Source organism: Ursus arctos, unplaced genomic scaffold, assembly GCF_023065955.2.
Source record: "Ursus arctos isolate Adak ecotype North America unplaced genomic scaffold, UrsArc2.0 scaffold_34, whole genome shotgun sequence".
Lineage (NCBI taxonomy): Eukaryota > Metazoa > Chordata > Mammalia > Carnivora > Ursidae > Ursus > Ursus arctos.
In genome coordinates, this window is record NW_026623030.1 from 21,885,638 (window position 1) to 21,905,349 (window position 19,712).

Below are 19,712 nucleotides of genomic sequence, written 5' to 3' on the forward strand. Positions count from 1 at the left end.
GAATGATTTTGAGCTGAGGGACCAAGGCTGGAGCGGTGATACCTCCAGTTATGTCGGTTTGAACGGTAGCTCTGGAACATTCATCTTCAAACCACATATCAGTAGCAATACCTGCTCTTTGGCCCAGTACCAGTCTGGGTGTGGGAGAAATGGAGTACCCTGCCAGTGATTCAGCAGTAAGGTTGGGGACCGTGTGGAGTGCTTACTTGGCTTCAGAAGGAGAGGAAGGGCTTGCCGCAGTCTGGCTGATGCCTGCCCTGGCATCTGAGGGTCTGATTCTGCTACTGGCCTTGGAGTGGGTGGGAGCTGTAGGTCAGGGAAGGGCTGACACCCTCATGAGGCACCTCTTCTCTGTTCACGCCTTTGCCTTCTCCTTCCAGGAGGACCACTATGCCCTGCTGGTGAAAGCCTGGGAGACCAAGGTGTTTCCTACGATCCGAAGACGCTTCCGCAATGAGGCGGAGCGGAAGTCGGGCCTGGACCAAATCAAGGGTGCTTTACAACTAGGTCTGGTGCTTTGCACTTTCCTTGGGAGCTCCCACATGACTTGAGCTGTGCTTAGATGGAACTCAGATGTAAATCAGGAAAGAGGGGCTCATCTGACGTCAGGCCAGACCTAACCGTGTCCTCTGCTTGTGTCTTTCCTGAGCTGTGTGCTCTTCGGCCTCCATTGCCAGCCTTTCTTTGCTTGTCAGCTCAGCTTGTGTTTGGGTTGATGGGCTGCTGAAATGGGTGCTGGGAAGGTGGATGGCCTGGGGGTTAAATAATTTGGGCTCTCAAGTCACAGCCATGCTATTTACTGTCTGTCCTACCTTGGGACAGTTACTGAAGCTGTCTGGGCTTTCCTTCCCTTTAAAATGGAATCAGTGATGGTGATCACCCTGTCTGGATATGAAAAGTAAGTGTTTTAATACAGGGAAAGCTCCTGGGAACAGTGCCTGGCATAGAGTAAGTGTTCAGTTAGTATAGTTCTAGATGTCACCGTGCTAACCGTGATGGAGGCGTTTTTCTTCCATGAGCACGGTTTCTCTAGCAAAGAGTAATGCAGAGTTTGACCCCAGACAGTGGACTCTTAGTGAGTCTTGAGTGCGGGTAGCTAATTTCTGTCTTGAGGATTTTCCTCATCTTGTGAAACACCTGCTTTTTTCACCCCAAACGTGGTGGCTTCAGGGATGGTGTAAGTTAAGTTTCATTTTTGTCCAATGTCAGCAGCCTTGCTCCTCTTTGAGCTTGTTCTGAGATTAGGACCAAATAAAGAGAAAAGCCCCCACCAGACCTTTGTTTTTTGGCCAATTAATAGGCTGAGTCCCAGATTTCCAGTGATTACTTTTCTCCCATGTTGGCACCAGGACTGAATCAGTATGTGTAAGTCTATGGTTTGGTTTTTACTTGTTTCCTGTCATGCTTTCTATCCCCGAAGCTAAGGCCTACGACAGTGGAATGATCTTGTTTAAGCTTAACCTGTAGGCATAGCCACACCTCCCGTGACGTAGTGGGATTGCTTTTGTCAGAGCCTGGGTTCAGCTGCCGGCCCAGTTCTGGGGCAGATACTTAGTAATTCTTCTCTACTCTTGAGTTTGAGGCAGAGGGAGCAACATTAGGAAGACCGTTGGTGGGAGTGCACTCGGGTGGTTGGGCGACCAGCCGAAAGGCCAAGCAGGTGTAGCCGAAGAGAAGAGTGTGAGGGAGGGGCAGCAGGACACGGGGTGAGGGGCAGGGACAAGTGTTGGGCACGTGAGGACTTTGGATTTTATTCTCTGCAAGATGGGAAGCCGTTGGGAGGTGGTGAGCAAGGAGCAACATAATTCAATGTAGTAGATCCCGGAGATGAGGATTTGCTCTTCCCCATCTGTTTTCAGCGTCTGAGAGGAAGTGCCCTCGTGTGCTTTGTTGGAGGGCAGAACCGATCTTCTCTCAGGTTCGAGCACCTCTCACTTAACGTGATGCCAGACGCACTGGTGCCCGCCTCGCGGCCCCCACGCGGCACTGGTTTCAGCGTTGGGAGGCCTCCGGTTCAGCGCGGCTGTCGAGCCGTCCATTCATCCACTAACCCGTCCCGGCAGTCGGCCAGCGCCTCCCAGACATTGGGCCCCCAGCTAGGGAAACATCCGGTGGGCCACGGCAGGTGACGTGGTCGGGGCTGTGCGGTAGACCGGGAGGCCACCGCGTGTGTAGCTAGCCAGGCCGATCTCGCGTCGCTTCTCTGACAACCTGCTATTGAAGCGGAGATCGGGAGCTGACTTGGTGACAGCCGGCTCACGCTGAGAAACATTAGGCACTGTTTTCAGGGGGCTGGTGCTTCTTACCACTTTGATGAGCGTAAGAAAGGGGGGCAGAATTTACAGTGCGCAGATGGAAAGTGCTTGTCTATGATCAGTGGTTGCCGGGCCTTTGTTTTGACGTAGGTTTTACTTAAATTAGGATTTCTTTTCTTTAACCCTTCGGTGCCGGAGGCATCCTCAGCGTCTGTGGCCGAGGGTACCTCCTCTGCTCCCAGTTCGGTTAGGGGAAGGCAGAGGCGGCGCCGCAGAAAACCTGATCATCCAAAAGTGGCCCTGGACCAGAGGCAGAGCGATGACTCACCCAGAAGTGCCTCTCGCCCCATGTGGCCTCGTGCCAAGGCATTCGCTCGGGATCCGTCCGTGTGCTGTGACCAGTCATATGAACCAAGTTAATTTAAACATAAAACATTTGCCTGTTGAATATAATCTCCTTCAGTATAAAGTGGCACAGGTGAAAAGGAGGCTGGGGGATGGCTCACGGTCCCCAAAGCTCCCCCCCCCCCCCCCCCCCCCCCCGCCCCGTGAGGTGGTTCAACGTCCTGTTGTCAGGTCCCCGAGGAAGATTACTGAACTTGCCCCTGGCTGAGCGTGGCTGAACTCGGCATCATCCCCGTGTTCCCGGATCCCTGCCGAGCGGACAGCAGGGGATTTGTTCTCTCCCCCATTCCTTTGGAGAACGTTGCAAAGATTATTTTTCCGTGATCTTCCGATTTCAGGCCACATTTCTCGTCTGTCCTCTGACAGTTCTTTCTCTGGGCGTCGCTCTCTAACTGCAGCCTGCTCCTTCTGAAGTGTGCTCCAAAAATTGCTGTGCCTTTTCCCTCCAGCAAGGCCAGAAAATAAAGGAGGGGGAGACGAGTGTGCTGGTGATCAGTCTGTGCGAAAGCACCTGTGGCCACACCCCTGTCTGAACCCACACTTCCGAGCGGGGCGGGCGCTACGGCAGCACCAGCAGACGGAGCCGGTGTACCCACCGTCCCGTGCGCCCACGGGGCTGTCTCTTCAGGGGCATTCGTTGACTGTGTTTATTAATTAATAGTGGCTGTTGCTGGTGAAGTTAATGATGTGTTCTCCCTCTGGGAAGGAAGAACACAGCCAGTTCCAATGCTGGGTAGGAGAAGTTGGTGGAGCTCTGTCTAGCTAAAGCAACATGCGTTTGCTATAAAAATCACCCAGTACAAAAATGTACAAAGTAAGAAGCAAAGCTTTCCCTCACTTCTTACCCTCCGTTTGTCCTCCACTTGGCTCCTTTGACTCAAGTGAAATGACTGCATAATAACGTCCCATGATTTTTTTTTTTTTAAGATTTTATTTATTCATTTGACAGAGAGAGAGACAGCCAGCGAGAGAGGGAACACAAGCAGGGGGAGTGCGAGAGGAAGAAGCAGGCTCCTAGCAGAGGAGCCTGATGTGGGACTCGATCCCATAACGCCGGGATCACGCCCTGAGCCGAAGGCAGACGCTTAACGACTGAGCCACCCAGGCGCCCCGTCCCGTGATTTTTAACCATTCTGTATTGATGAGTACTTTCCTTATTTCCATTTTGGGATTTCCCAGCAATGCTGCAGGGAGTGCTCTTGTATCTTTACACACTCGTGCTCGTGTTTCTGTGGGAGAAATTCGAGAGGTTCCTGCAAGTGGGGCATTGAGTGTTTTAAACTTGCTAGGCCCCCATAATTACCTTCCCCAAAAGGCTGTGTATTCCCATGGACAGTGTTTGAAAGATTCTCTTACCTTTGTTCTCGGTATGAGTCAGTGTTATGATTGATCTGAAGACCGTGTACTTTTAGGAGAGTAACAGTGCAATTATATTTTTTTTTAGGCATGGTGGACATTGCCCGACAGACAGTTGAATTCCTCTACGAGGAGAACGGTGGCATCCCAAGAGACCTGTATCTTCCCACCATTGAAGACATTAAAGACGAAGCGAACAAGTTCACAATTGATAAAGTTCGAAAAGGTTCTGTTTTCCCTCTTACTTCATCTGTGAAGCCTGCTGCGGAATGAGAGGTTGCATGTTCACTTGAGTGTGAGCAGAGCAGCTGTTGAGTGCCCCAGGGGAGAATCCCCATTTGCGGAGTGACAGGAGCTCTCGCAGCCTCTCTACTGTGAGGCCCTGAAGCCTCCCGCTCGTCTGGCCTCCGGTGGCCTCCTACACATTCCCCGAGCTCACTGGCGCACGCAGAGTGAGACAGGGCACTTGTGCAGAGGGAGAAGCAGGTGAGGGTGTAGGGTTCCAGACAGGCCTCCCCGCCTAGGTCAGAGCTGCTGAGCTAGAACCGCGAATGGGTGGTCGCACTCTGCTTTTTAGAATTTTAATAGAATGTGTTTATTCTTTTGATTAAGAATCTATTGCATTTTTCGAGGAAATGAAAATACAGAAAAGCACAAAAAAGAAAAATGGAAACCACTCATTATCAGACCTTCACAAAAATACGAGAACATCAGGGACAGAGGCAGGAATATATATTTTCTTTTTCTTTCTTTCTTTTTCTTTTTTAGATATAATTTGCGTACCATAAAATCCGCCCTTTTAAAGGATACAATTCAGCAGTTTTCAGTAGATTCACAAAGTTGCACAACCACCAAATCATGGCCTCTAATTCCAGAACATTTTCATCCTCCAGAATGAATTCCTATACCCCCACCATTCCCCATTTCTCCTTCCCTTGAGCTCCACTAATGTACTTTTTGTCCCTATGGATTTGCCTCTTCTGGACATTCCCTGTAAATGGACTCCTACCATGTAGGGTCTTTCGTGTCTGGCCTCTTTCACATAGCACAGTCTTTCAAGGTCCATCCATGTTGTAGCTTGTGTTAGTACTTTGTTCCTTTTTATGGCAAAATAATATTCCATTGTATGGAGGATACCCCATTTTTTAATCCATTCATCAAATGATGGACACTTGGGTTGTTTCTAACTTTTGGCTATTATGAGTAAGGCTGCTGTGAACATTTGTGTTGGGGTTTTTGTGTAGACGTGTGTTTTCCTTTCTCTTGGGTAGAAATGTAGGAGTGGGATTGCTGGGACCTATGGTCAGCTGAACTTTTTGAGGGGGCTGCCAGATGATTTTCCAAAGTGATTACACTGTTTTACATTTCCACCAGAAATGTATAAAGCTTCCAATTTCTCCACATCCTTGCCAACACTTACTATCTGTTGTTCAGATTATAGCCATCGTAGTGGGTGTGAAGCAGGGTCTCGTTGTGGCTTGGGCTTGTCTCCTTAATGACTAATGACATGGAACATCTTTTCCTGTGTATCTTCATTTTTCTTTGGAGAAATGTTTATTTGAATCCTTTGTCAGTTTTTTAGTTGGCTTATTTGGTCTTTATTATGAGAGTTCTTACAACATTTTGTTGTATGATCTTCAAGATGGGGCTTTGTACCTTTTTGGTTATAACTTAACTGAGGTATTGGTAGGTTCTGTAGAGCTGTTTTAGGCCCTAAAACATAGGGTCCCAAGGATAATGGTACTTGCTTCTGAAGAAACTTCTCCCTCTGCCCTCCTCAGGTCTCACGGTAGTAACCCGCTCTCCAGACAGCAACAACGTAGCCAGCAGTACTGTGGGAACTGCTCTGCCAAAATTTGCCATCCGAGGGATGCTGAAAACCTTTGGGCTTCACGGAGTTGTCCTAGATGTTGATTCAGTGAGTAAACAGCCTTTTATAGACACGGAGACTTCCGTGCCCAGACTCCATGTGTCTTAAGAAGCGATCATGCAGAGGTACCTGAGTGGCTCAGTTGGTTAAGCGTCTGCCTTCTGCTCAGGTCATGATCCGAGGGTCCTGGGATCGAGCCCTGCGTCAGGCTCCCTGCTCAATGTGAAGTCTGCTTGTCCCTCTCCCTCTGCCCCGCCCCCACACTCATGCTTGCTCTTGCTTGTTCTCTGTCTCTCTCTCAAATTAAAAAAATAAATCTTTTTTAAAAATGCAGGCATACAGATGGATTACTCTTCAGACTAGGGATGAAGAAAGTGAGCTAAGTGCCCACACAAAATGGCTTACCTGAGGTTTTCTCATGGGCCTAGATCAGGGCTGATGACAGATAATGATACGCTCTTAACGCTCAGTGCTGTCAGCCCCTTCAGACCATGCTGCCTCTGCCATCATTTGGTCAGGCATGCTCAGAACATCCCTATATTCTTCCTACCCAAGTCCAGGGAACATTCTCCCATGGTCCTTGATAAATGGATGATCTTTGTCATGACTGTTACAGATAAAGTCAAAGAAATAGTTTTATGATTTTGATCACATCATCTTGCTGGTTCTCTCAGCCTCCGTTCTCCAGTGTGGAACACGAGTGTATTAAATCCATGGGGTTCTCGGCAGGGGTGGGGGGTGCGGGTGGGGAAGAAGGAACAGAAGATAGATGCGGGCAAAGCCAAAGCTTTCTTTTGAAAACAGGGTCCTTTGTGAAAGTGACGACTCCACGATCCCAAGGTTGCGTGCACATGCTGGCCTTTGAGAACTTTCCCGTGCAAGACAGACTGATGAACTAATAGTTCAAGCCTCAGAGTCTGATGAAAAAGGATCTATCGCCACGTAGATAAGCTAGAATTTGTCTAGATAGAGATACAGAAACAGGTAATGTTAGGTACCATTCAATGCTTTGAAATGCAGAGTTTTACATTTTTACTGACTCAATTTCACCCAAACTTAATTATGAATCATTAAATTTTTTAAAGATTTATTTATTTGAGAGAGAGAGAGAGTGCGCACATGTGAGCAGTGGGGAGAGGCAGAGAGAGGAGGGAGAGAATCTCAAGCAGACTACTTGCTGAGCACGGAGCCTGACGTGGTGCTCAATCTAATGACCCTGAGATCGTGACCTGAGCCGAACCCAGGAGTTAGACACTCAACCGACGGAGCCACCCAGGCACTCCCTGAATCATTAAATTTTTAAGAGAGGCTGTGGACTGGTGGTTTATTAAGGTGAACATCCAAGTAGAAAATTCCATTAGTAATACTACTAATCTCCCACTGCCTTCTGATCCAAACATCTGATCCTGGTTATCAGAAAATATCTGACAGTGGAAATGTGTGCAAGTATAAATTAGAAAAATAGAAATTTTGTTAAAATACTTCTGATATTTCTCAAGTAGTTTGATTCTTTTATGTTTTAATAATCCCTAAACAAACATTACTTTCATATTTGAGTCCAAAGTGTATATGCATGAGTTTACTTTTTATTTTCCTGCAATAAAAGAGGTATCAGATTTCCTGCTTTTCCAAAATTATTTTTTTAAAGATTTATTTATTTGAGTGAGAACATGAGCAAGTGGTGGGGTGGGGAGCAGAGAGAGGGAGAGAGAGAGAGAAGCAGACTCCCCACTAAGCACAGAGCCTGATGTGGAGCTCAGCCCCTCGACCCTGAGATCACGACCCAAGCCAAAATCAAGAGCTGGATGCCCAACCTGACTGAGCTACCCAGGTGCCCCATGCTTTTACAAAATTATCAACATAAAAACAATGAGCATAAAACAATGTGCACTGAATTATTACTGAAATATAGCTCTGTTGTCTTTAAGTTTCTTTTTTTTTTTTTTTTTTTTTTTAATTTTTATTAGAGTTGGAAGGAGGGCCAGAGGGAGAACGAGAATCTTAAGCAGGCTCCACGCCCATCACGGAGCCCAACACAGGGCTTTATCCCATGACCCTGAGATCAGGACCCGAACCAAAGCTGGAGTCAGATGCTTAACCAACTGAGCCATCCAGGAGCCCCTGTCTTAAATTTCTAATTCATGATTACATACCAGTTAAAATTTGAAAACCAGTATGAAAAAACTAAACACACTGTCAACACTAACCAAATGTCTTTGACCTTTTAGAGACTCAGTGACGTGAAACTAACATTTATTACCAGGAAACTTTGGTATTATACCTATGTATTTTAAACCTGAGGGGGAAAGGTCAGTGCCCAAGAAGTCAAATAGACCTTTCCTTTAACTGTTGTAGGTGAATGAATTGGTGCAGGTAGAAACGTACCTCCGAAGTGAAGGCGTGCTGGTCCGATACTGGTATCCTATTGATATGCTGGAAAGGCCCCCGGCAGGCTACCGAAGGACGGCCACCAATGGGCTGGTCACGCTCGACAATACCAACCTTCAAATTCACAGGTAAGATTGAGCCCTTCTTTCTAGTGGATCCCAGAAATTCACTTACTGTGTCTTTACCACGTGTACCATTCGTCATTGATGGGCTTTTCCTTCAAAGCCAAGAGTTAGAAAGAGAGAAGGAAGCTAGTACAGTAACAGCAAAACTGCAGGAGTTGGGAAGAAATGTGGGGTCTGGTGTCACCCAGGTTGTGCCACAGGCACTCTGCCGTGAGCTGCAGGGGAGAGAATGGGGGTACTGAGGGGTGGCTGGAGATCCGGAAGAGCATGGGATGTTGTAAAGAGTAAAGGCAGTCCAGAAGAGAGAACTAAGAGCATGTCCAGCCCCGGCATGAGCAGCCAGCTCACGTCTCCATTAAGCTAACGAGGTGTTTGTTCCTGAGCGCGTGCTCTGTGCCTAGCACCGGGCGGAGGTCTCCAAGGAAGCATGTGCCTGCCCTCAGTGGGTTGTCTCTCCTCTAATTCAAACCTGCCGTGGCTTTCCATTTCCCTTGGAGTAGAATTCAGACCATCAACCTGGCTCACAAAACCCCTGCCTGAGCCCCAAAGTCTCTGCTTCTCCACGTACCGTCAGCAGTGCTGGCCTTTCCATGTCTCTCAAACACGACGCTCGAGTCCTCCGTGGTGTCTCTGGCGTGCTCTTCCCTCGGCCTGGAGTGCTTTGTCCAGAACCTTGCATGGCTGTCTCATTCTTGTCATTCAGCTCTCAGTATGTCACTTTTCCAGAGAGGCTTTGCCTCCCCAGTGGTCTGAAGTAAGCACGGAGCCGCACGTTGTCAAGCACTGCATCTTCCTTGCCAGGGCCTGATGTTTTTGCCTGTGAATTTGGTTTAATTTATTGTGTTGTGTCTCCTCCTCCTAAACTATGAGGTTCCTATAAGCAGAGACTTTGTCGGATTCTTTGCCAGAGCCTCCTGTGTCTAACCAGGACCCTGGCTCACGTAAACTCAAAATATCTGTTGAAAAGGATCCCAAAACATATATGCTTGAATATCAATATGATACTCTTGAAAAGCTTTTAAAGCTTTATTTCATAAGTCAGTTGTATTTTTAGCAAATGTCTCTGATAGATGTAACTTAATGACCTTTGACTAGCAGCTGAGCGAGAAGGCAAGCAGGTGCTTTGTAAGGTTCCAGTCAGGCTACAGATATAGGACATCTATTCTCAGGATGAGGGCGGTGATCTCGTATCGGGAGAACGAAGGGAACGCCACACGGGTTTGTGTGATCAGTAAAGTGACTGGATTTCTCGTCTCAGTACAGATGTTCCTCAGAGGTGTGCTCTGCCTGCAGTGCTCACATGGCTTTGAGGGCGGACTTAGAAAAAGCGCTGGACGCTCAGCTTCAGAGGCATTAGCAGTCTGCGGGGACACAGCAGGGACTGCTGGGCGGGCCCAGAATAATCTCACTCCACCTGCAGCCTCTGAAACCTGAGGAGGAAGCGGTGGGGAGTTAGTAAGGGCTTTGATTCAGACCTCCTCTGCTTTGCTGCCGGCCGCCGACGGACGGACGTCCTCCACAGAGGGAGGACACAGGTAGGGAGAGGTGGCTTGTTCTCACATCCGGCGCAACAATATGACAGACGGGTGGGGATGAGGGAGAAGCCCCCTCGATGCAGCACCTTGGCTGTGTTTATCTTCATAGCTGCCCAAACTCATCGGGTCTTACATGGCCTCTTTACCTTTATACCCAAATCTGAGTTAGGATAGACCAGCATCAAATTTAATACAGATCAGTAGGCAATGCAGAATGAGCCCTGATGGCTCCAAGTGGGTTTTTTAAACCTAGACTTTTTAGAGACAGTAGGGTGCTTCTAACTCACCTTTAATTAAGTGCTTAATACCAGGAGAATGTTTAATAATGGTGATTAGCTAAAGAAATACAGGGAGCCTCCCCTATGCTTAGTATTAGATTATTTGCCAAGAGATGCAATTCTGAATGAGACCTGCTTAGTCACTCATGAGCTGTTATTCAAGGCAAATGCCAATTACTTCAGAAATTCATCACACGAGAAGTGTTCACGGTGAATTTCTCATAAGAGCTTTCGTGAGCTATAGTTCACATGCCGTGTGCCCACCCACTTAAAACATGCAAGTCAGTGTGTTTAGTGTATTTACAAGAGGTGTACAATCCTCTCCACAATCGCTTTTATTTATTTATTTTTAAAGATTTTATTTATTTATTCGACAGAGATAGAGACAGCCAGCTAGAGAGGGAACACAAGCAGGGGGAGTGGGAGAGGAAGAAGCAGGCTCATAGCGGAGGAGCCTGATGTGGGGCTCGATCCCATAACGCCGGGATCACGCCCTGAGCCGAAGGCAGACGCCCAACCGCTGTGCCACCCAGGCGCCCCTCCACAATCGCTTTTAAAACGTTCACATCCCCCGAAGGAGAAAGCCCGTGCGCATTCTCTCCTCCAGCTCAGCCTTGTTCCGTTTCTGTGGATTTGCTCGGTCCTGGACCGTCGGCGTGAATGTGGTCACGTACCGTGTGGCCCTTTGTGTCTGGCCTTTCTTGGCACAGTGTCGCCGAGGTGATCCATGTCGTAGCAGGTGTCGGCGCTTCATCGCTTACTGCTGAGCCATGTCCCCCTGTGTGGATTTGCCATGCCTCACGCGATGGACATCCGCGTCGTTCCTAGTTTTTGGCCACTCTGAGTAATGCTCGTGTGAACATACGTGAAGGAGTTTTGTGCGGACCTCTCTTTTCATTTCTTTTTCCACAGTGATTTTTGAGTAGAGAAAATGCAAACGTACTTAAACATGACTTCTTATTTAAGACCCAAGTGACTAGCTTGGCGGGCAGAATCCGGGGCCAGAGGAGAGGCCTGCGGGCCGGCCCGAGCCCCGGTGCTCAGCGCGTCTCCACTTTCCCCGCAGAGAGCTGCTGCGGTGTGAGGCGGCGCTGGCCAGGCTGTACTGCCGCGTGGCCCTGCTCAACATCTTCGCCCCGAAGCTGCCGCACTTGTTCACCCGCCTCTTCCACATCCCCGCCATCCGGGACATCACCCTGGAGCACCTGCAGCTGCTGTCCAATCAGCTCCTGGCTCCTCCCCTCCCAGGTGAGCCTTGGCTTGGGGCCTTCCCTGGGGACATCAGCTCAGGGTGGGACGGCCCTGAGAGCGAGCCCAGCCCCAGGCAGGAGACTGGGGGTGAGGAGCTGGCTCTCTGTGTGGCACAGGCCTTCGGGCTAGTGTCGGTAAACAGCCGTACACAGTCGCGATGACCTGGGCAGTGCTTGCTCACTTTGGAAAATGGAAGTATGCTACATGACCTATTTAGTCCTTGACCTGCTAAGCACTCATTGAGCTTCCCAACCGAATTGTGGATCAAGGAAAATTAAACATCACTTAGGAAGTCCGGTCATTGTAGTGTTGCCACGGACATTCTCACAGGCATTGTTCAGAAAGGAAAATGTTCCTTTTACCAAGCTCCTCCACAGCAGACCTCACTAGTTCGTTGTGACTTCCATTGGAGCTGTGTCAATGGGCCAGGTTGTGTGTATCTGCAAACCTTGGGGCCCTTGGCAAGGCCCGATGCTGTGTGTGCAAACCCGGTGAAGGCTAAGCGATGAAGCTGCTTAGCCCAGTCCAAGACCGAGGGGCCCCTCTGTCTTCCCCCAGCACCTCGGCCTCCGCCTGCTCCCCTTGGACTCCCAGCAACTAAGACGGGAGCAAGAGGCGAGAGGGCAGACGCCACCCAAGGCCTGGTGGGCGTCTCCCATCTGTGGGGTCCCAGCCAGTGTGTGTGTGTGTGTGTGTGCACGTGCGCGCCTGCTGGGATCCCCTGGCCCACCCCAAGAACTTAGAGGCTCCAAGACTCATGACCCAACACTGGCTTTACACACTCCCTGGCGGCTTCTCGGGGCAGCTCAGGAGGGGCCAGGGCACACGAGTAGGTCAGGCTGTGGGAACCCCTGCGTCCAAGCAGCTTCATTTCTGTTTAATAGGCTTGGGCCGCCACTTCAGGTTTTATTTTAGGAAACAGTTTTGTTGCTTAAAAGAAAGATTTAGACCACTCATGTGAACCCCCTCTTCCAACCTGCCAGCCTGCAGGATCTGATCGGTAATGTCTTACCTGAGACGCTATGTCCGAGCTGCCCCATCCGGGTTATCTGGGCAGGCTCCTCGCTGTTGCCCAGGTTCTGCCTGCCATTGACTTCTGTGGTTCTGGTGAACGTAGCTTTTCTTTCCCGGCTGCAGATGGCACCATCAGCTCCAGCTCCATCCTCCTGGCACAGTCCCTGCAGCATTGCATCCACTCCCAGAACTGCTCGGCCACAGACCTCTTCTACCAGGGCAGCTCCCAGACCGTGCGAGAGTGGCTCAATGTGGCCATCACCCGGACCCTGCACCAGGGCGAGGAGAGCCTGCTGGAGCTGACGAAACAGATCTGCTCTTTCCTGCAGGTAGAAGTCTAAAGCTTTAATGTCCCCGAACCGGGGAGATAACTTTTAATTGGAAGTCTTATTGGCTTACTAAACATGACACTGTCTCCTCCCCAACTCCCCTAGCCCCTGCTGAACCAGTTTCCCTTTCCTCACGGCTTTCCCACCGTGTCCCATCCATAGCGGCCTTCCTCCCGGAGGGCTTTCTTGTCCCCCGGGGCCTGTGACTACGTTTGTGTTGGTTTCGTGCTTTGCCTGGGAGTTGGGAGATGAAATGCTCTCCTGTGTGTGGCCTGTGGCTTTCCTTGTTCAATCTCTTTGCAGACAGCACCCGAGCAGTTCCCCTCTGAGGAGTTCCCGATTTCAGAGTCCAAAGTCAACATGGATGTTAACTTCCCGGGGGCGGCTTTTGTCGTCGTGTCTTGCAAAGAAAGTCAGTCTGGATTCCGCAAAGAGTAAGTTGCCTGTTCTCCTAGAGAGCTCATGGGAGAGAAAAGAAAACTGGAGTCTGGTGAAACTGACAAAGAAAAACTCGAATTGTTTTTACTCTTTAACGCACACCGTATTTGAGCGTAGTCTGTAGTTCTTCCCATATTTCCATGTTTGGGAAATTCGTCCTTGTGAAGAACGACCTTCTGAGATGTGGGAATGACTCCCAGATGCCCACTTCTTACCCTCAGTCTCCTCCCTGGTGTGAGCGGCCGGACTCTACTGACCCTGCTCCCTTCCTCTGTAGCTCCTCCCTGTACAAGGCACCGTGGGCACGGGTGCTCGTGTACGGGCTTGGCCACAAGGTCAAGCGGAATGGCCAGCTGAACCTGATCGAGGCCGTCTGTTACCCACGGGATGCGTCTCCGGCCAACACCGGCCTCACGCCGCCGCCTACTGCCAACCAGTACCCCTCGGTGATCCTCTCCACAGACAAGGTCCACATCAAACTGGGTATGTCTCTGAGTTAGCGCTTGGTAAGAACGGTGTGAAGTCATTTTAGGCTTTCCTTCTTTTTGAAGATAGAAAGGATTTTGTACCTTGCTGTGTGCCCTTTTCTGGTCAGTAAAGAACAGAAGTGCTTGGGACAGTGTATTTTAGGGGAGGAGATGAAACGAGCGCCTTTCCTGCCCAGGGTAGGCCCGGCAGACGCTGCCCAGACGTCAGTGGGGATTTCCTTTCCTTTTGCGAGCGTGCGTTGTTTAGAGGGACCCGAGCAGAGCGGTCCTTTAGTGGCGGTAACCCCAGCTGCCTTCCTCCAGCACTCATTAAAACTGAATTCTCTCGTGTGCAAGTGGCTCTCTGGGGCGCAGGCCACAGCGAGCATCTGTCCCCCGTCTCCGTGGTTAACAGTGGGTGGCCAGGCTGGGAGGCCCAGTGGGTCTCGTCTCCCCGACATTCTTTGCTAAGCCCACATGGATTTAGGGTTAGGGGAGGGCTCCACCTCTGCAGATCCCGAAGCTGCCCCCCATTTGTGCGCCCCATGCACCGGGGCCACCTGTTTCCGAGAAAACACACCGAACAGACTTCCACTGCACTTCCTGTCGTGTTTGACAGGAAAGGATGGACCTGTGTTTGCTAGAGACAATTCTGAAATGTATCTGACCTTCCAGGCAAAAATTGGGCCTTGGCTTTTCCACAGCCCCTGTCCCAGAGACCTTGCATCTTTAGGGAATGAAATGAAAGGAGACTTTGCTAAACAACTTAATGATCCCTTTTCATTAGGGCCAATTTTTTTCATAGTGCTTTGCCTATACTGGCTGTTCTTTAAACTTTATAATACACAGAAGATCTCTGTCTTCTCATTCCTCAATTATCACCATATAAATGGTCACCCCAAAATGCAGGCCAGTCTGCATGGTACCTCCTGACTTGTCCAAAGATCCCCAGGCTCCTGATGGCCTGACTTATGTCTGCCCAGGGCCTGTAGCTGGCCTCAGGCCTTAGGGCCTTTTTCCTCTCACTGCAGCATCTCTGGCCAGATTCAGGCCATGGCAGTGACACAGGGTAATAAGAGAAAATCAAAGCCCAAGGTCCTGGGAGTGCTAGTCTGGGGCGCCCCTTGTTGGTCCGCTCTGTAACCAAATACAAACTTAATGGTCTCATGGGATTGCAGCCGCACAAAGGGCTAATTATTTCTTATTGTATTCCAGTGAAGCATCTTTTAAGGTCTGACTTTGTATTTCCATGGGCTCATCAGGCTGGTTGGTATCTAACCAGCTGGGCAATATTTATCCTTCCCCATTCTCCTTGCTGCCCTTGTCCCCTTGTCACACCGACAAATGGACTCTTTGGGGGGACGTCCTCAGGCCCCTCCTTCACCTGCAGCTGACTCGGTCTGGAGTGCGGGGGAGTTACGTTTCCTTTCGCCTCCAGCTGATGAGCAGGTTGGCTTTCCAGCCCTGTTCTTCCACACACACCTGGTGGGTCCTTTCCTTGGGCTTATTTGGGTCACAGGCTGCCAGTTATGAGCCTTCCTCCTTGGCCGCTCTTCCAGGGGTGTCTCCGCCTCCGGGGGCCGTGCTGGCGTTGCATTCCTTGCCCCTGGAGTTCCCTCTGGCTATGGCCTTCGCCGAGCAGCTGCTGTCCTGGAGATCAGAGGATGGCGAAGGGAGAGCCGAAGATGAGCCCGACACCATCCCGACCTCTGTCCTCCTGCAAGTTGTGGAGCTGCTGGGTAAGGCTTACCTTCCCTCAGGATTCCCTGGGGAAACTGGGGGGGCTAGCTCAGTGCCTGAGGAAGGCACTTGCCCACTGGTGGCCTCTCGTTGGGTTGCTGTCATCTGAAAAGGGCTTGTGGAGCTGATGGTAATGTAGAGCCGAGCCTTGTTGTTGTTGGTGTTGTTTTATAATGTATTTATTTATATATTTTGAGAGAGAGAGCATGGGTGAGAGGGGCCCAGAGATCATAACATGAGCCGAAACCAAGAGTCAGATGCTTAACCGACTGAGCCACCCCGACGCCCCTTACAGCCTAGCCTTCTAAACACATGACTGCGGGGTGTTCTCATTATTTTGAGGGGTGGCAACTAACCATGAAAATAAGATGAATTTTATCACACTTTAAAACACAAATATATGCCATTTTTGTAACTTCGGAGGTAGAAGGTGGTGTGGGAGTAAATAATGTTGCAAAATCAAACAGTATGACTTCATAGTTCCTGAAAGGTTTAAAAGGGGTTGCATTTTGGTAAAACTCATAAAAGGTAAACTTAAGAGTTGTACATTTTGCCATATGTAAATTCACCTCAAATTCTAAATTAATATTGAACAACGATACATCTACTTAAGTGTTCAGGGATAAAACAGACCAATATCTGGAACCGATTTTGAAATAATCAAATACTAAGGTGAGTTTTGGGTGAATAGAGGGGTAGATAGGTAGGCACATAAGAGCAAATACCTCAGAGCGTTAATGGGAGAACCTGTGCAGTGAGCGTGCAGGTGTTTATTGTCTAAGTAGTTCAACTTCCCTCTTTTTTGAGATTTTTTATGATATTGGAGGGGAGAAGATGTTGCGCACTGAAGCGCCCTCGGGTCACACAGATGATGTAAATGGGGGAAATAGGAGAATGGGCCAGGGCACCCCGTGCTCTGCCAGTCCCTGAGCCTGTCACTCCTTGCTGCAGGAGAAGGTGGCCCCAGTCCTGCCAGCTATTATTACTTTTTATTTCAAGAAAAGCCACTAATGTAGGTATTGATGTGAATTTCCCAGTTTTTAAATGTTGGCAATTAAATGACATTCTTTTAAATACCTTGGGTGAAGGATCAGGGAAGAGGAGTGAGGACCACCATGGGAAGGAGAGGTCTGTGGGCAGTCTTCGCTCATGGGCCACCATTCGAGGTCTGGGTGGAGGAGAATTCTAAGGCCGTCCGCTTACATAAATGGCAATGGCAGAGGAAGGGCGAGGGAGGGGAGGCGGCATGAGCTTCGGAGGGCATGACCGCGGACCGCATGGGCACTTGTTGTCTGTGAATGGCTTCCTGAGCACCCACGTGGCACGAGCAGCAGGAGTTCATTTCCAATTAAAGTCATGAAGCAGCGTTGCCCCTAAGATCAGGCAGCTTAGTGTGAATTTAAGATGCGTGTCTGGCACAAAGGGGATCCTGGTACAAACCTGTAACCCCTCTTGTTGTTCTAGACCCTATTTCCTGAACTTCAGTCCTCATGCCATCTATATGTGATTTCCTCCATGTCTACGAGTCATGCCTGTCAGCATTTATTGATTCGGTTTTTTGGCCATCTTCTCTTTTCTCCTTTTTTTAAACTTTGATTTTAGGGTGCCTGGGTGGCTCAGTCGGTTAAGCATCTGCATTCTCAGGGTCCTGGGATCAAGCCCCATGTTGGGCTTCCTGCTCCCCAAGGAGCCTGCTTCTCCCTCTCCTTCTGCCTCTCCTCCTGCTTGCAGGTGCACACGTGCCCTCTCCCACTCTCTCTCAAATAAATAAATAAAAACCTTAAAAAACAAACAAAAAAACCCTTCAATTTTAAAGGAAACTTTATGTTGCCACTTTAAATGGAAAAGTAGTATCCCTTGCCATAACTAGGAGGTTAACTATAGAATAGTTTTCAGTAGGAAATACTGACCATTGTTGCCTGTCAGAAGCTCTGGGTCTGTGGCCCACTCTCTGTCAAGGATATACCAGCCTTGCTGTAAGCCTTTCTTGTTGACAGAATCAGGCCTGAAAGAGGAGTTAGAAAGGAATACTTTGGGGCGCCTGGGTGGCTCAGTCGGTTAAGCGTCTGCCTTTGGCTCAGGTCATGATCCCAGGGTCCTGGGATCAAGTCCCGTATCAGGCTCCCTGCTCAGCGAAGAGTCTGCTTCTCCTTCTCCCTCTGTGCCTCCCCTCCCCACTCATTCTCTCTCTCTCAAGTAAATAAAATCTTTAAAAAAAAAAAAAAAAAAGGAATACCTTGTCAGTGTGTATTTCTGGGCTTTCTGATAAAATTGGATTGTGTGCCCCCAGTAGCAAGCATCTCATGGTTTGGGAAATACTGTTCTCATCACTTGTCACCAACTCGCTTGATAACCTTATGAGAAAGAAAGAAAATGATTTTTTGGTGTGAGCCATGGAACCCGCTCTGTGCGATCATGCGGCCCAGGGGTTAAGGCTTTAGGCTCTGGGGGTAACCAGCCAGGCTTGAGCTCTTTGAGCCTCTGGTTTTTCTCTTTCTTTCTTTCTTTCTTTCTTTCTTTCTTTCTTTCTTTCTTTCTTTCTTTCTTTCTTTCTTTCTTTCTTTCTTTCTTTCTTTCTTTCTTTCTTTTATCTTATTTATTTATTTGATAGAGAGCAGGAAAGCACAAGCAGGGGGAGTGGCAGAGGGAGGAGGAGAAACAGGTTCCCCACTAAGCAGGGAGCCTGATGCGGGGCTCGATCCCAGGACCCTGGGATCATGACTTGAGCCGAAGGCAGTTGCTTAACCAACTGAGCCACCCAGGCGCCCCAGAGCTTCTGGTTTTTCATTGGTGAGCACCGGCAACAGCACCTGGTACGGAGCCCGTGCTGTACAAGTGACCGCTGCTGGTACTGTTTTATATTTGCTTCAGGAAACTTCCTGTGGACCACAGACATGGCGGCCTGTGTGAAGGAGCTCGTTTTCCATCTCCTGGCGGAGCTGTTGCGCACGGTGCACGCGCTGGAGCAGAGGAAGCACCCTGCTGGCCTGTCCTCCTCCATCGCCCTCCAGCTGAACCCCTGTCTGGCCATGCTGATGGCGTTGCAGTCGGAGCTCCATAAGCTGTACGACGAGGAGACCCAGAGCTGGGTGTCGGGCAGCGCGTGCGGAGGCTCGGGGGCGGCGGCGGCCACGGACCAGGGCAGGTTCTCTACGTACTTTCACGCGCTCATGGAAGGCTGCCTGGCGGTGGCCGAAGTGACCCTGCCCACCAACATGAGTGTCACAGCCAGCGGGGTGACCTCAACAACCGCCCCAAATCTCAGCGACTCATCGTCCTCCTCGTCCTCCTCCCCGGGACAGACACCACAGAGCCCCAGCCTCCTGTCGAAGAGGAAAAAAGTCAAGATGAAGCGGGAAAAGGCCTCCTCCTCCGGGAAGCGCCAGTCGTCCCGCTCGGTGGACTCCGACCCCGCCATGCTCAGCATCGGGGGCAGCAAGCCGGAGGACATGCTGTGGTTTCATCGAGCCCTCACCCTGCTCATCATTCTCCGACACCTCACCAGGAAGGACCCACAGGGGCTGGGGGTGACGAGCGACGCCATCGCCGACGCCTGCCAGGCGCTGGTCGGCCCCACCGCCCACAGCCGCCTGCTGGTGATCTCCGGGATCCCCACGCACCTGGACGAGGGCATCGTCAGAGGTGCTATCCGCAAGGCCTGCGATGCCCATGGCGGGGTCTTCAAAGATGAGATCTACATCCCCCTGCAGGACGAAGACCCCAAGAAGCCGAAGGACAAGGCTGAGGGTGGTGACGGCAAAGCTGAGCCGGAGAAGACCCTCGGCTTCCCGACTGCAGACAGCTTGGAGGTCAGCACGTCCAGCAGCCTGACCCCCGCCATGAGCATCAGCGCGTCCGCTTCCACCAGTCAGGCCTCCATCTGCAGCTCCCAGGGTATCTCGCAGACAGTCAGTGACCTCTCTGTGGATCCGCTGCCCCCGGGCGTCGAGCCGCCCGTCGCTCCTGGCGTATTGGAGCCCCACGTGGTGTCCAGCCAGGAGAGTCTAGACATCTCCCTGTGCAGCACTGGCAGCCTGGGCAGCCTGGGCAGCCTGGGGGAGCCGCTGGACAACGTGGAGACGGCCTCTGTGTCGGACATGGGCTCCATGTACACGGTCACGTCCCTGGACAACCAGCCCCTCGCAGCACGCCCCATCAAAGGCTTCGCGGTCGTAGAGGTAACGGCGCTCACGCCTTGGCAAGCACTAAAATCATGAGCGGCTTGAATCCCCCAAGCCTCTCGAAACCTCCCAGTAGTATT

The 19,712-nt window shown here is 50.4% G+C and overlaps 1 protein-coding gene across 12 annotated transcripts in view; it reads left to right on the forward strand.

Annotated features, from left to right (window-relative positions):
- HECTD4 (HECT domain E3 ubiquitin protein ligase 4) overlaps window positions 1–19,712 on the forward strand; it is a 176,483-nt gene that overhangs the window by 136,645 nt on the left and 20,126 nt on the right. For all 12 annotated transcript variants that reach the window (XM_048221298.2, XM_048221299.2, XM_048221303.2 and 9 more), the window contains 10 exons: window positions 381–507; window positions 4,105–4,242; window positions 5,798–5,934; window positions 8,242–8,402; window positions 11,279–11,460; window positions 12,601–12,806; window positions 13,110–13,240; window positions 13,522–13,727; window positions 15,271–15,450; window positions 18,323–19,629. In XM_048221298.2, coding sequence (XP_048077255.1) covers window positions 381–507; window positions 4,105–4,242; window positions 5,798–5,934; window positions 8,242–8,402; window positions 11,279–11,460; window positions 12,601–12,806; window positions 13,110–13,240; window positions 13,522–13,727; window positions 15,271–15,450; window positions 18,323–19,629 — 2,775 coding nt within the window. The remainder of the gene's footprint in view (window positions 1–380; window positions 508–4,104; window positions 4,243–5,797; window positions 5,935–8,241; window positions 8,403–11,278; window positions 11,461–12,600; window positions 12,807–13,109; window positions 13,241–13,521; window positions 13,728–15,270; window positions 15,451–18,322; window positions 19,630–19,712) is intronic.